This window comes from Zalophus californianus, chromosome 9 (genome assembly GCF_009762305.2).
Source record: "Zalophus californianus isolate mZalCal1 chromosome 9, mZalCal1.pri.v2, whole genome shotgun sequence".
In the NCBI taxonomy this organism is placed as follows: Eukaryota; Metazoa; Chordata; class Mammalia; order Carnivora; family Otariidae; genus Zalophus; species Zalophus californianus.
Genome location: NC_045603.1, coordinates 94,846,500 through 94,859,701, shown reverse-complemented (window position 1 = coordinate 94,859,701; position 13,202 = coordinate 94,846,500). Strand labels below are relative to the sequence as shown.

At 32.7% G+C, this 13,202-nt stretch overlaps 1 protein-coding gene across 2 annotated transcripts; it reads right to left on the bottom strand.

Annotated features, from left to right (window-relative positions):
- Window positions 1-755: 755 nt before the first annotated feature.
- Window positions 756-11,499, bottom strand: LOC113922594 (NKG2-D type II integral membrane protein-like). Of its 2 annotated transcripts, none has more exons than XM_027594664.2 (8): window positions 11,071-11,499; window positions 10,544-10,675; window positions 8,599-8,670; window positions 7,634-7,753; window positions 6,257-6,346; window positions 5,949-6,100; window positions 3,880-3,986; window positions 756-1,156 (listed from the first exon to the last, which is right to left on the bottom strand). In XM_027594664.2, the coding sequence occupies exons 1-8, from the start codon at window positions 11,102-11,104 to the stop codon at window positions 1,036-1,038; spliced, it is 828 nt and encodes a 275-aa protein (XP_027450465.1). In that variant the 5' UTR covers window positions 11,105-11,499; the 3' UTR covers window positions 756-1,035. The 2 variants fall into 2 exon arrangements, with proteins under 2 accessions (XP_027450465.1, XP_027450466.1); XM_027594665.2 differs by having other exon boundaries at window positions 6,257-6,328; window positions 11,071-11,497.
- Between the last annotated feature and the right edge of the window lie 1,703 nt (window positions 11,500-13,202).

Here is a 13,202-nt window from a genome sequence, read left to right as displayed (position 1 = left end):
GAAATAAATTGGATTTATGAATTTAACATACTGTCTAAAACAGAAACAGACATATAAAAAATTCAAAGTGAATGAAGAAATGAATGACTAACAAATAGACCATTAGTGTTTTAAACAAAAGCAGTTCTCAATAAAGAGGAGAAAAAGAAAATTCAAATAACAGTGTTCTGACTAATTATTGGAAAGTGAGGAAGTACATAATTCATGCAGATTCTTCCCTCAAGTGCATTTACTTTGAAAAGAAGCCTATATAAGGGGTGAATTGAAGGGGACATGAGTAGAACCAGATGGGTACAGATACATGAGTATGTTTACATCTTGGAAGAAATGTATTTTGAGTGGAAGTGGTTGCATGTATGTGATGGGAAAATTAATAGCATAAAACTTGAATTAGTGTGGGGAGGTAGTAGGGAGTTGATCCAGTGTCTATTCAAAAGTAGCCTTTTCCACTAAAAGGAGAAGCAAGGAATTGAAGATATAAGTGGAATTGATATATTTAAAATCTGCTAGGAAGACTTCTGCAAGCAACTTTGGAAATAGATGACTTCAGAAATTTGTTGTTTTTTTTTAATTTTATGATTTTGTTACTGTTGATACTCCTCTGTATTTTTTACATCCTTTGTATGTTATGTGTTAAATCATTTATTACTTTTATTTCCCACTGTATTTGTTCTAAGGGTTTATTTCCATAGGGTCATAACTATAAATGAATAAATAGACTTTAAAACATATAAAAGAGGTCCAAAAAGATTAAGTAGTCATAATAAATGATATGTTTATTAGTTCATTTATATAATTCTCACAAAATCAAACAGGTTCTGAATTTCTAACCTTTCTGTGTTACTCTGATATTTCTGTTGCAACTTTAGACCTTGCCTTCTTCTATCATAAAGTCATGTATCATTTTCTGCCATGAAAAAAAAAGTTACAAATAATCTGAAAAAACAATAGAATAAAGACAGGCAGATCTTGAACCTGGAATATTATTGAGATGAGAGCTTCATAGCTTTTCTCTTAACTTTCTTCTTCTGGTTTTTAGTGGACAGTCTTCTCACACAAGCATGAAGAGGACCTAGTGCAGTTATCAGTACCAACGGTGTGTGAATTTACATACACACATTTCCCCTGGAAATCCAGACCTGGCTCTGGCAAACTCCTGAGAAATTAGAAAACACAAGTCATTGGCCATACTCACTCTGTTCAAACTAAATAGTATTATTTAAGAACTATTATGTGAAATTCATTATGCTTAGTGTTGTCAAGAACTCAAGGCAGGAAAGACACTCTCCTTCTTTTGAATAAAGAACTCACGCATTTATAGAAGAGATGAATATTTACACAAAAATAAGTTTCAGAAAGTGTGATAATTATTTACACGTGGGAAAATATATACCAATATAGAGAAAAAGAGAATGATCTGGCTGGAAAATTATGACAATAGCATGAAAGGACATATGACCTGGGATATAAAGTTATGTTTTAAGTATAGATTGGCATAATGGAAACCATTCAACTATGCATTTACAGCTGCAGTTGAAGTGGGGATAGTTTGCTTATAAAAACATTATATTAGGTACCCAATATTAGTAATGAAATTTAGAATGTATCTATGTACATACACGTGTGTATGTCTGTGTCTGTGTGTAATATGTCAGGACACTTCCCTCTGCTCTGATGTATTCTGCAATTCACAAAATCACCATAACATAAATGCCATACAGCAGATGCTTTCAAATACTCTGGTTGAATTCAGTCCTTGATGAAAAAGCTAGAGCATTTTAGGTCATTGTCAGTAAAACTACCTTTCATCAACTCTACAGCAAAAATTGGTTGTCTAGTATTGCCTGAAAAAGGTAAAGCTTATTGACTAAATTATTAAATGCATAATACATGTCTTTTCAAAATGCCAAAGAAATTAGAAAAAAAAGAATTCTGAACTGTGTAGGAAAAATAAATTGCCAAAATATTTTATACATTCTTCCATTCATTAATTCAACATACCTACTGAGTATTCTGTGTACCAAACATTGTACAGGGTGTGAAGTACAGGAAAACAGTCAAGTCACAAAATTCTAATAAATAAAATGATCAACCATGTCATCCAATGTCCTCCTGAGTCTGATTACTAAAATTATTAAGAAATGTTTTTATTGTCATAATGTTTATGACATTCCTCTTTCTCTACAACATTGATGAAATTTACTGTGATTGTGGGAATGTGATTAACCTATATAAAGAGATCATGATCACATAAGAAATCTGATATAGGGGCACCTGGGTGACTCAGTGGGTTGAGCGTCTGCCTTTGGCTGGGGTCATGATCCCAGAGTCCCAGGATCAAACCCCATGTCAGGCTCCCTGCTAGGAGTCTGCTTCTCCCTCTCCCTCTGCACCCCCATTCATGCTCTCTCTCTCGTTCTCTCACTCTCTCTCTCTGTCTTTCAAAATAAATAAAATCTTAAAAAAAAAGAAACCTGATATAATAATATCAAAGTCTTCATAAAAACCCTGCATATTTAAACCAATTTTGAGATGGAAATATTAAATCATTTTATCTTTTATAATTATTAATGGAAATGATGTGTTAATGGAAAATGTTATTTCTTATAAGGCCAACTTATTTGGACACTTATAATGAAAATATGCCAAAGAATAATTTAAGATGAAAGAATGTTATTTCAAAGCCAATATGATATTTCATTTGGCAAAGGAAGAAGAATAAAATTCACTTTTAAAACCAGAAAGAATAATAAATAAAATTGTCAACCTTGAAAATAAGCAGACTCATAATTTGACACGATAGTATAGGCAAGTCCAGAAAAATGTTCAAGGTTGTATACACATTAAAATATTTACACAAGCTATAAAATATTTAAGTGACATACTAAATGAGTTAAATTATTTAAATATTAAAATTTTAGTATGTGATAAATACGACATTAAATTCAGTGATAAGAAATAATCATTAAACAGTACTCTAACAATTGATTACCTAATTAAAATATACATATTAGGGACAGATATAATTATAACTGCATGTGAATACAGATGTACATACTTCAACTTTCTCCATCATATGGCAAAACAAATTTCAAATGAATAAAGACAATCTCAGTATACTTAAATGTTAACTCTTTGTTCACATAATAAAAGCAAATAAACTTAAAGGGCAAACCACTAAAGGAAAAAACTGGTAAGAAGGTCTGAAAGAAAAGTTAGAAACCTAATGTATAAGAAGCCATAGAAAAAATAAAAAGGGAAATAGGATAAAATGGTCAAAAGTATTATTATAGTTTATAGGAAAAATTGTCTCACTAAATGTAAGAAGACTATTACCTAAAAGAACAAAATAAAAATAATCAGCTATTAAAATTATTAAAACTTTGAAATTCCAAGTTTGTCACACAGTGATGAAACATATATACACACATAAATTATGTGTGTATATATGTGTATATATATTCGCTATAGTTGTCCAATGCAATGTTTCTGGATCACAATTGACCAATGTGCTTAAAACCATAAAAAGGACCCAAATTCTGTGGCCTAAGAGTGACGATTTTATACTTCTCCTAAGAACAACAGAGATGTCCCAAAGTTTATATATAATAATATTCTTCTCCACATTACATTTCTCATCTAAAATTGTAATTAATCAGATCATCTAATAATAGAGATATATTTACACTAATTATGAAATATCTAAATGACTTTATGATTTATAAAATTGCTGATATATAAAATTATAATATGAAGTAACAAAAGCAAGAAATAAAAATGTCCAAATTCTGTCCCAGGTAATCTTCTCTATTTCTCAGGCTCTTTAAGCAAAAGACATTGAGAAAGGAATAAAGAATTGGTTATATATTAGAGACTTACAGCCCAGGAGAAGGAGAGGAGCCATCCTCCCACTTCCATTCATTGTCCTCCTTCTTGTAAGACAGGCCAAGCCAAGTATGATTTACTGTAATTAATTTCATGATATTCTGCAGGAACCAACAGATACAAAAATATTAATACTAAAAGCACATTAGAGATGAAAAATATTGAATTTGTGTCAGGCAGGAAGTAAAGAATCATAAAAATAAAAATACTGCAGTCTCTATATGTCCACTGATAAAGGAAACATCAAAAAAGTATTTAGTTCTATAGTGTCTGTGCTTTTCTCAAACCAGGAATTAAATACAAAGAAAAAGAAAAGATAGCTAATAGAAAATTACATATTCAAGAGGACACTGAACACTAAAAATCAATTATTTTTCTTAACTCATTTTATCACTTATCCAACGCTGTCTATTCTTTTGAAAAATATATCATTGAACAAAAATGAGAAAATTCCCAATTTGGGGGGATTGGGTCCAGATAGAAGTAAACATCATATATACAAATGATATGTAAGAAGGTGACAAATTCTATAAAGGAAATTAGAGCAAGGAATCACAATGAGATATCATCTCACACCTGTCAGAATGGTTAAAATCAACAACGCAAGAAACAACACTTGGTGAGTATGTGCAGAAAACGAACCCTCTTGCACTGTTGGTGGGAATGCAACTGGTGCAGCCACTGTGGAAAACAGTATGGAGATTCCTCAAAAAGTTAAAAATAGAACTACCCAATGATCCAGTAACTGTACTACTGGGTATTTACCCAAAGAATACTAAAACACTAATTTGAAAAGATATGTGTATCCCTATTTTTACTGCAGCATTATTTACAATAGCCAAAGTTGAGAGCAGCCCAAGTGTCCATCAGTAAGTAAATGGATAAAGATGTGGTGTATATGTGTGTGTGTGTGTGTGTGTGTGTGTGTGTGTGTATACACACACACAATGGAATGTTACTCAGCCATAAAAAAGAATAAAATCTTGTCATTTGCAACATGAATGATCTACAGGGTATAATGCTAAGTAAAATAAGCTAGTCAGAGAAAGACAAATACCATATAATTTCACACATATGTGGAATTTAAGAAACAAAACAAATTAATAAAAAAAAGAGAGAGAGAGAAAGACAAACCAAAAACCTACTCTTAACTATGGAGAACAAACTGTTGGTTACCACAGAGGAGGGGAGGGATGGGTTAATTAGGTGATAGGGATTAAAGAGTACACTTATCACAAAATAATGATTTATTTCGGTCACTGAATTAAGTAGAATAAGTTAATTTGAAAAAAATGCACTTATGATGAGCACTGAATAATATATAGAATTGTTGAATCACTATGTTGTACACCTGAAACTACTGTAACGCTGTATGTTAACTATACTGCAATTAATATAAGAAATAAAAGGCAAGGCAAAGAAAGGAAAAGAAAAAAAAATAGAGCAGAGTCAGAAGGACTAGGAGTACAGAGGAGGGCGTCTGCGGGGGGTGGAAGGTGGGCACTGATGCACAAGTTGCAATTTTAAATGGGGTTGTCAGGGCAGGCCTCATTGGGAAGGCGATAACTTGGGGCACCTGGGTGGCTCAGTCGAAGCGTCTGCCTTCAGCTCAGGTCATGATCCCAGGGTCCTGGGATCGAGCTCCGCATCGGGCTCCCTGCTCAGCGGAAAGCCTCCTTCTCCCTCTCCCACTCCCCCTGCTTGTGTTCCCTCTCTTGCTGTGTCTCTGTCAAATAAATAAATAAAATCTTTTAAAAAAGAGAGAAAGTGATAATTGAATGAATGCATACTTCAAGGAGGTGAAGTAGTTAGTCATGGTTATAGGAGAGAAGAACATTGCATGCAGAGGGAACAGCAAATGGAATGTTTCTACAGGGAAAGTATGCATGGTGTGTTGGGAAAAGAAAGGTGCGTGAAGTGGAGCACACCAGGAAAAGATGAGTGAAAACCGAAGCTAGAGAATATTCCTTTCTCTGTTTTTAGAGGCGCAGGTGAACACTTCCTTTGACTGGTACCTATTAAATATTCATATCCCAGAATCAAAGAATAAAATACAATCTCACCTTCAATCTACTCCCTTCTGTCTTTAAAAATGTAGCGTTCAAAGAGACACAAAGATCAGAACAGTTTAACCAAGAAACCATTTCCATGGTTTGATGGTAGCAGTGGTCTTTGTACTGAACCCAGTGATTCAGGGGAAGTCCACACTTGACTCCTAAGAAAGAAGATATTTATAGCTCAGAACCCACACAGAAGGCCTTGTTGTTTCACACCTTTCCCTTTTAAGATGAATAAGACTGTTATTAAGAATTATTATTTTAAAAAAAGAATTATTATCAACTCGGAATTGTCTCAGTTTCTTCCAAATTACCTTGTTTCTCCTTTAGTTCTTGTAAAGCCTCAATGAGATAATCCTTCTGGCTTCGGAGCCACTCTAGGTTTTCTACATTAGACAATAAGACTTAATAGATGAGAATAAACATTATATCAGATATTTTTTTACTATTTTAAGAGTCGTAATAATGAAATTCTCAAGTGGCAAATATACAGGTAATTTTGGTTCAGTGCCCTTCTCTTCTTAATTAGTTTCATCTCTAGCTGAAATGATCAATTGCTTAGAAACCAGCCTCTTAAGGGATGCCTAGGTGGCTCGGTCAGTTAAGTGTCTGCCTTTGGCTCAGGTCATCATCCCAGGGTCCTGGGATCGAGACCCACATCAGGCTCCTTGATCGGCAGGGAACCTGCTTCTCCCTCTGCCTGCTTCTCCCCCTGCTCATGCTCTCTCTCTCTCTCTGACAAATAAATAAATAAAATCTTAAAAAAAAATCTAAAAAAAAAAGAAACCAACCTTTTAAAATGCATAACATAGTGGTCATAGTCAGCAATGTTGAATTATAAATTGAAAGTTGCTAAGAGACTAGATCTTAATTGTTCTCAATACAAAATTGAAATGATAATTATGTGACATGATACACTACTGTAGTAATCATATTGCAATATGGAGAAGCATTAAACCAACATGTCATACACCTCAAACTTACACAATGTTATATGTTAAGCGTATCTCAATAAAAAAAAAAAGAAAAAGAAAGAAAGAAACCTGTGTTTTAACACAACCTATCACTAAAGGACTCTCAAATGGTTGATTCAATTATTCAATATAGATTTGATACTTCACAGGAAACAAACTAACGTAATGCTAGGCTTTTGTAAAATATTTATTTATCGTAAACAGACTATTTTATATTACAGTTAATCAGCATAAACGAAGCTTTATCATGACTGTAGTATTTTAAACTTCTCTCCTTAGGAGGCATTTAGAAACTACGAAAACACTATGATTTTTCAGATATTTAAGTTCTCCCATTTCCATGCTCCCTGAATATCTTGCACAGACCTCTACTTCACACCTGTGCACTTTGATTTATTTTTGGTTTATATGCTTTCTCCTGAGCCTCCTAAGGGCAAGGTTCATACTGATCACCAGCCTGGTGGCTGGCATTTAGTGTGCATTGAACAAATGTGAATGAATAACTGAGTGAATGAGCTAATTAAAATAGGAGGCTGTGTCTCATAAATGTGTGACTCAGTTTCAGAGGATGACGGGAAGAAGAAGCAAGAAGCCATCAAAATTGCTATGCTGCTGTGTCAGAGGACTCCTGTTACATTATGCAACCAACCATTTTAGGGCTGCAATAAGAACAACCTAGCATTCTGTAAAGAGAGTTTGTTCTAGCTCCCATATTACCTTTATTTTGGTCAAGAACTTTTTGGATCTTTAGAAATTTTTCAGTTTTGTTTTGTAAAGACTCAATCCATTCGTGAAAGATCTTCATCTTGGATGCTGATGCCTCAACAGTTTGAAAGTCTAAGAACAAGAATTCCCAATACATATAAGCCACATGCTTAATTATGAAATATCAGTGTATTCAATTACAAAGTATAATTTTTTAGTTTTCTACTTACTAAAGTTCTCCATAAATGTTTTCAAAAACTGTAAAAAGTTATTTGGCCAAATACTCTTTCATTTATCCACTATTATTTCTAAAGTCTATGCCTAAATCCAAAATATCAACATAATTTCCTTATAAGTTTGAATGCATGTTTCTATTAGTAGAAAAATGGCCCAAATCAATTAAGACAAACAAAAACGGCAAATATCATCTTGAATAAATATTTTTTGGCATCATGAGTGGTTGATTTAAAGTGTTGAATTTCATTCCCTGATCAAAATTACAGAGTTTTGAGTATCAAACTAGTGTTATCATCAAAGAGGAACATTTACTTTTAAATCACCAGTTGGGAATAATTTTAGTAATAATAAAAACATTCTATTGATCTAATTTAGGCTGCTGGAGACATTGACAATTTGAACAAATTATAAAGTAAGTTACTTTCTGATTTCTAAATAAATACAGTTGTAAAATCATAAGCTTATTTCTTAGCAAGTGGTAATTTTCAAATAATAATTGTTAGTATCAAGATCTCTACAGTAATTGCAATAATATTGCTTCCCTGGAAAAATATTGCAGTTATTGAGAGCTCAGAAGGTTAAATTCATTCATATACTAAAAAGTTGTGATAATTTCGTGTTGTTTTTTGCCTGTTCTTTTTCCAACGGCAACAAAATGTTTATGAAAAACTATTACCCAAAAATGATTTAAAGAAATATGATAATCTGAGAAACCTTTTCCCCTAATTAATCAGACTTACACTGATAACCAAAGAATCCACACAACATCAAGAGCAGCAGGGTGAAGATTCCCAGGATCACAGCAATGATTCCTTACAGAGAAAAAGAAAAAGAAGAAGCTAAGAAACAGAATGAGTGATAATCAGAGATATTGTGAGCTCATGTTGTTTGAAAGATTAATACCATTATTTTCCATTTGTTATTGCTCTTAAAATATCCAAAATTTTCTGGTATTATCCAGTGTGTGAATTGCTATGAACTTTTAGGCTGAATGTGAAGAAAAAAAAAACTACTTAAAAGGATGTGCAGAAATGAGTTAGCATAGCAGACCTCACTACCATCTTTGAAAGGTCTGCTTGTAAGGTTGTACTTGGCTGGCATCTGGAAACCTAGATTTCAGGAGGGTTCCCACCACAGTTATTGATAAGAATGGTTCACTATTCTTGAACTGTGCACAGCGTATAGTTTTTGATGAACATCCACTTTTCTTCTGGAAGTCTGGAATTTGTTATATGTCAGCCAGAGGTTGCCTATGGAATCAGCCCCAATAAAGACCCTGAACACCAATTCTCTAAGGAGTTTCTTAGGAGGGCAACATTTGACACACATTGTCACAACTTACTGGAGGAATTCGTGTGACTCATGTGACCGTACTGGGAAAAGACCCTGGGAAGCCGAGCCTAGTCTCCACCATTCTTCACTCTATGTACCTTTTCCCTTTGCTGTCTGTGCTTGGTATTCTTCCATTGTCATAAATCTTAGCTATAAGTACATGTATCAGTGTGAGTTCTCCCAGTCAATCATCAAACCTGAACATGGTCTTGGATACTTCCACCACAGATGAAAATTTTACATACAGGTATTAAATATACCTAAATACCAGGCATAAAATTTCAGTTCAGATAAGCTTATCCTCACCAATATAAGTACTTAATTATTTTAAATCTCCGTTATTATCAAGATAGAATTCTTTACTTGAACTTGCTGACTGGTGGTATATACTTCTCCTAAAGAATTACTGCAAATCTTATGGAATATTTTAACTGGCTGGTATTTGGTTTTAGGCCAAACAGCATCTATAATTTTTTCAGTTTCACCACAGTAATATGTTACATTGCCACTTTCTAGAAACCAAACTTTCAACCATCATTGTTTATAGTCTTTTCTTAATATGTTTATTTCCTTCTGAAATAAACGTTTAGACTCTAGTGTAAAAAAAAGTATTTATACTTCTGAAGAATTACACTTCTGAAATAAGGTGAAATGCTACCATCAAAGAGAATGGTTATATTAATAACTAATGTCCAAATCATTTCTTTAACTTTCTGAATAATGTTATGGTGGTTATCAACCAGAGGCAATTTTGTCCCCAAGGGACATTTGTAAATGTCTGGAGACATTCTTGGTGTCATAACTGAGGGTTAAGTGCTACCGGTGTCTAGTGAGTAGAAGCCAGAGATGCTGCTAAATGTCCTACAGTCACTGGAGCATCCCCCACAACAGTTATCTAGCCCAAAATGTCAGTGGTGCTGAATTTGAGAAATCCTGCTCTACTAAATGTTTTGTTATGATCAAAAGGAGGCAATCATATAGTAGGGTTTTACCTTTATTGTCTTTTTACAGATTCGCTGAAATTTAAATGATGATCATGTTTTAAATTTTGAATTTTGATCATGTTTAAGTCGCTCAGTCTCATGTCAGGAAACATATCTAAATTTGGACGAATGGCTTCTTTTATCTTTGAATATTTTCCTTGATGTATGAAATTTTCAAATGTCTTTGTGAGAAAATATGCTTTTGTTCTACTTCTATATACATTTTGAAATTTTTTTAATCTCTATATTTTCTCTAAGTTGTAAAATTCCCAAATAGTAACAGCTAGAGAAAAGTAAAATCAGGTGAAGAAGTACCTTAAGATAACAAAGAGAGAACATAAATGCATAAAATCTGGTATATATACTGTACCATTCACCCTGATGGGCTCAAAAATTGGGCTCTGTTCATCCTCTGGAGGAGGAGAAGGAGAAGGAGGAGGAGGAAGGTCAAGAGATGGTTCCAAGTCCGCAATAGGTATTGTCTCTGTCTGCTCTGTGATTTCTTTTAACATAGAAAATACATAATTAATTTATAATCTTATAAAACAAATGAGATTAGAATTTAAGAGATTCACTAGTATTTTCAAAAATTGTTAGAAAAATAGTATAGTAGTAGTGAAATCAAAGACATTCAAACCACATTTCCATCCAACAGCCCACTCAGCTAAAACTATTTAAATGATTGATTACACTTTAGGTTGAGTGAGGAAACAGATCATTATTTCTGTTAATTTTATTTAAAAGCATCCTTTCAGTATATCTGAAAAATATTAAAGAAAATATAAGACCAAGATCTTTATGCCCCTGTTATAATCATAACTAGCAGTGATGATAGACAAAGGTAATTAAAATATTATTTTCATTAAAATGGTATAAGATTTTGAATTAAAAAAATACCTGGAGGCTCCTCAGAGTCTGCAACATTGGACATTATGAAGCTTTCGAGATGATTTCTTTATCCCAATAGTAAAGAAAAGCCCACAAAGATGTTGGCAGGTGAATGAAGAGATTTGTTCTCTACTATCCTCCTAGAGTCGATGAAAAGTCCAGACCTAGCCTAAGTGGGGCAGCTACCTACAGTTGTATGAGACTAACTTACTTCGGTAAAAACCACAGAGGAAATGTGAAAATAACTGGATATATTTTGAACAGTTTTGTAAAAATTAAAAAAAAAAATCCTATTTAATTTAAATATGTAAACAAGACTTTTAATAACGTCTAGTTTGTAACAATCTGGAAATAAATTAGCAAAAGTCACCATCATAAAAAATTACAATTGATAGTTCATAGTGAAAATTTTCATGAGAATTGAGTATGTACTAAAGGAAGACGTAGGTACATGGAACTAAAAGTCCAGACAACTAGAGGAATAAGAAAAGAAACAATATGCAAAATAACAGATATCTGTTAAAGGTAGGTGTAAATGACAGCCTATAATAAATGGCTATTGAAGATATAGACCGCATAATAAAATCTATAGATTTAGATATTCACAGTTTGGCTTAAGGTTTTTTGGTACTACCACCCCCACCATTTTTTTTTCAAGTAAGAACAAGTTCTATTTAAAGAAGTAAAATTGGGTAACCACCAACAATCTACCATTCGCTATTTATTGGACTCCCATGGCTCAATATTTGTAGTGAGTAGATATAGATATTGTATATAAACTAAAATAGACATAAGACTCTCATCTTTGGGGTTATAACCTCATAGAAATGAATGTATATTTAGGTCAGTCTGGTTGAAACCACACAAGATAACACAGACATAGGCAGTTGTCATGTTTTCCACACTTCTATGTCCAGTTCAGATCAGTCTTACAAGTAACTCCTAAAAATATATTGCATTTTATCATTTAATATATGAAATACAAGGTTGGTTGGCTAAAGAGAATATTATAACATTACTGTTCACTCAAAGATCTCAGTAAATCTAGGGATGGAAAGAGCTGAGACTTAATAAAAAAATATAGTACATTGGCTTTTTGCCTATATTGTAATTCATTTTTGTTTTGTTTACTTTCTGACTCTAAATTTAAAAATCTGATTGTATTGCATTGACTAAGGATTCAGATAAGTATAAGTGGGGAAAAAGGAAAAAACATTGATCTGTAATGTTTGACTATCACTTAGTAAATATGAAAAAACTGACTATCACTTAGCAAATATGAAAAAAAATCATATGGACATATATAGTATTCCATTCATGGTTCCATTCATTCTATTAGAATAACAAAAACTTACTGTACTGTAGCCTTTGATATGATTAATCACCTCTCCACTTGAGTAATTATATATCCATGCATTTAAAGATAGAACACTCTAAAGAATACGCCAGAAGGAAAGTTCTATATGTTTTGTTGTTTAGAAGCAAAAATCAAGTTGCAGAGTAGTGGACACTTGCATAGCATAAAAAAGAAAAAGTGGAAGGGAAATGAGAACAAGAGAAATAGAAGGAAAAGAAGGGAAAAAAATAAGAAATAATGTGTAAATATGTTTAATTCATATGAACATAAAAAATTATTTGCACTGGTGATCATAGGCAAGTAAGACGATAAAAGAGAAGAAAAAATTATTCATATTTGCCCAATTTTAAGCTTCACATTATATACATTGTTACATTTATCATGTTTTTAAATAAGTTCTGTTTGAGATAGGGAAGTAAAAGAAGAGTCATTCAGCATAAAGAAAAAAAAAATCATGCTGTGAACAAACTTTATCTTAGAGGATACCCATAATAGTATTATATCCAAAGACCAGAAATATCAGGGAAAAAATGTGTCCATAAAAGAGGAATTGGTTAATTCCCTACTAATTTTATTGAAATGCAATACATACAAATAATCATTATATTGAAATCTACTTTATGACATATACAGATGAATAAAAAGACTCTTAGTCAAATTTAAAAAAGTGTCTCCATCAGAGGGCAAAATATCAACAAAGTGAAAAGACAAAGCATGCAATGGAAGAAAATATTTAAAATCACAGATCTGATAAGGGGCTCATATCCAAAATACATAAAGAACT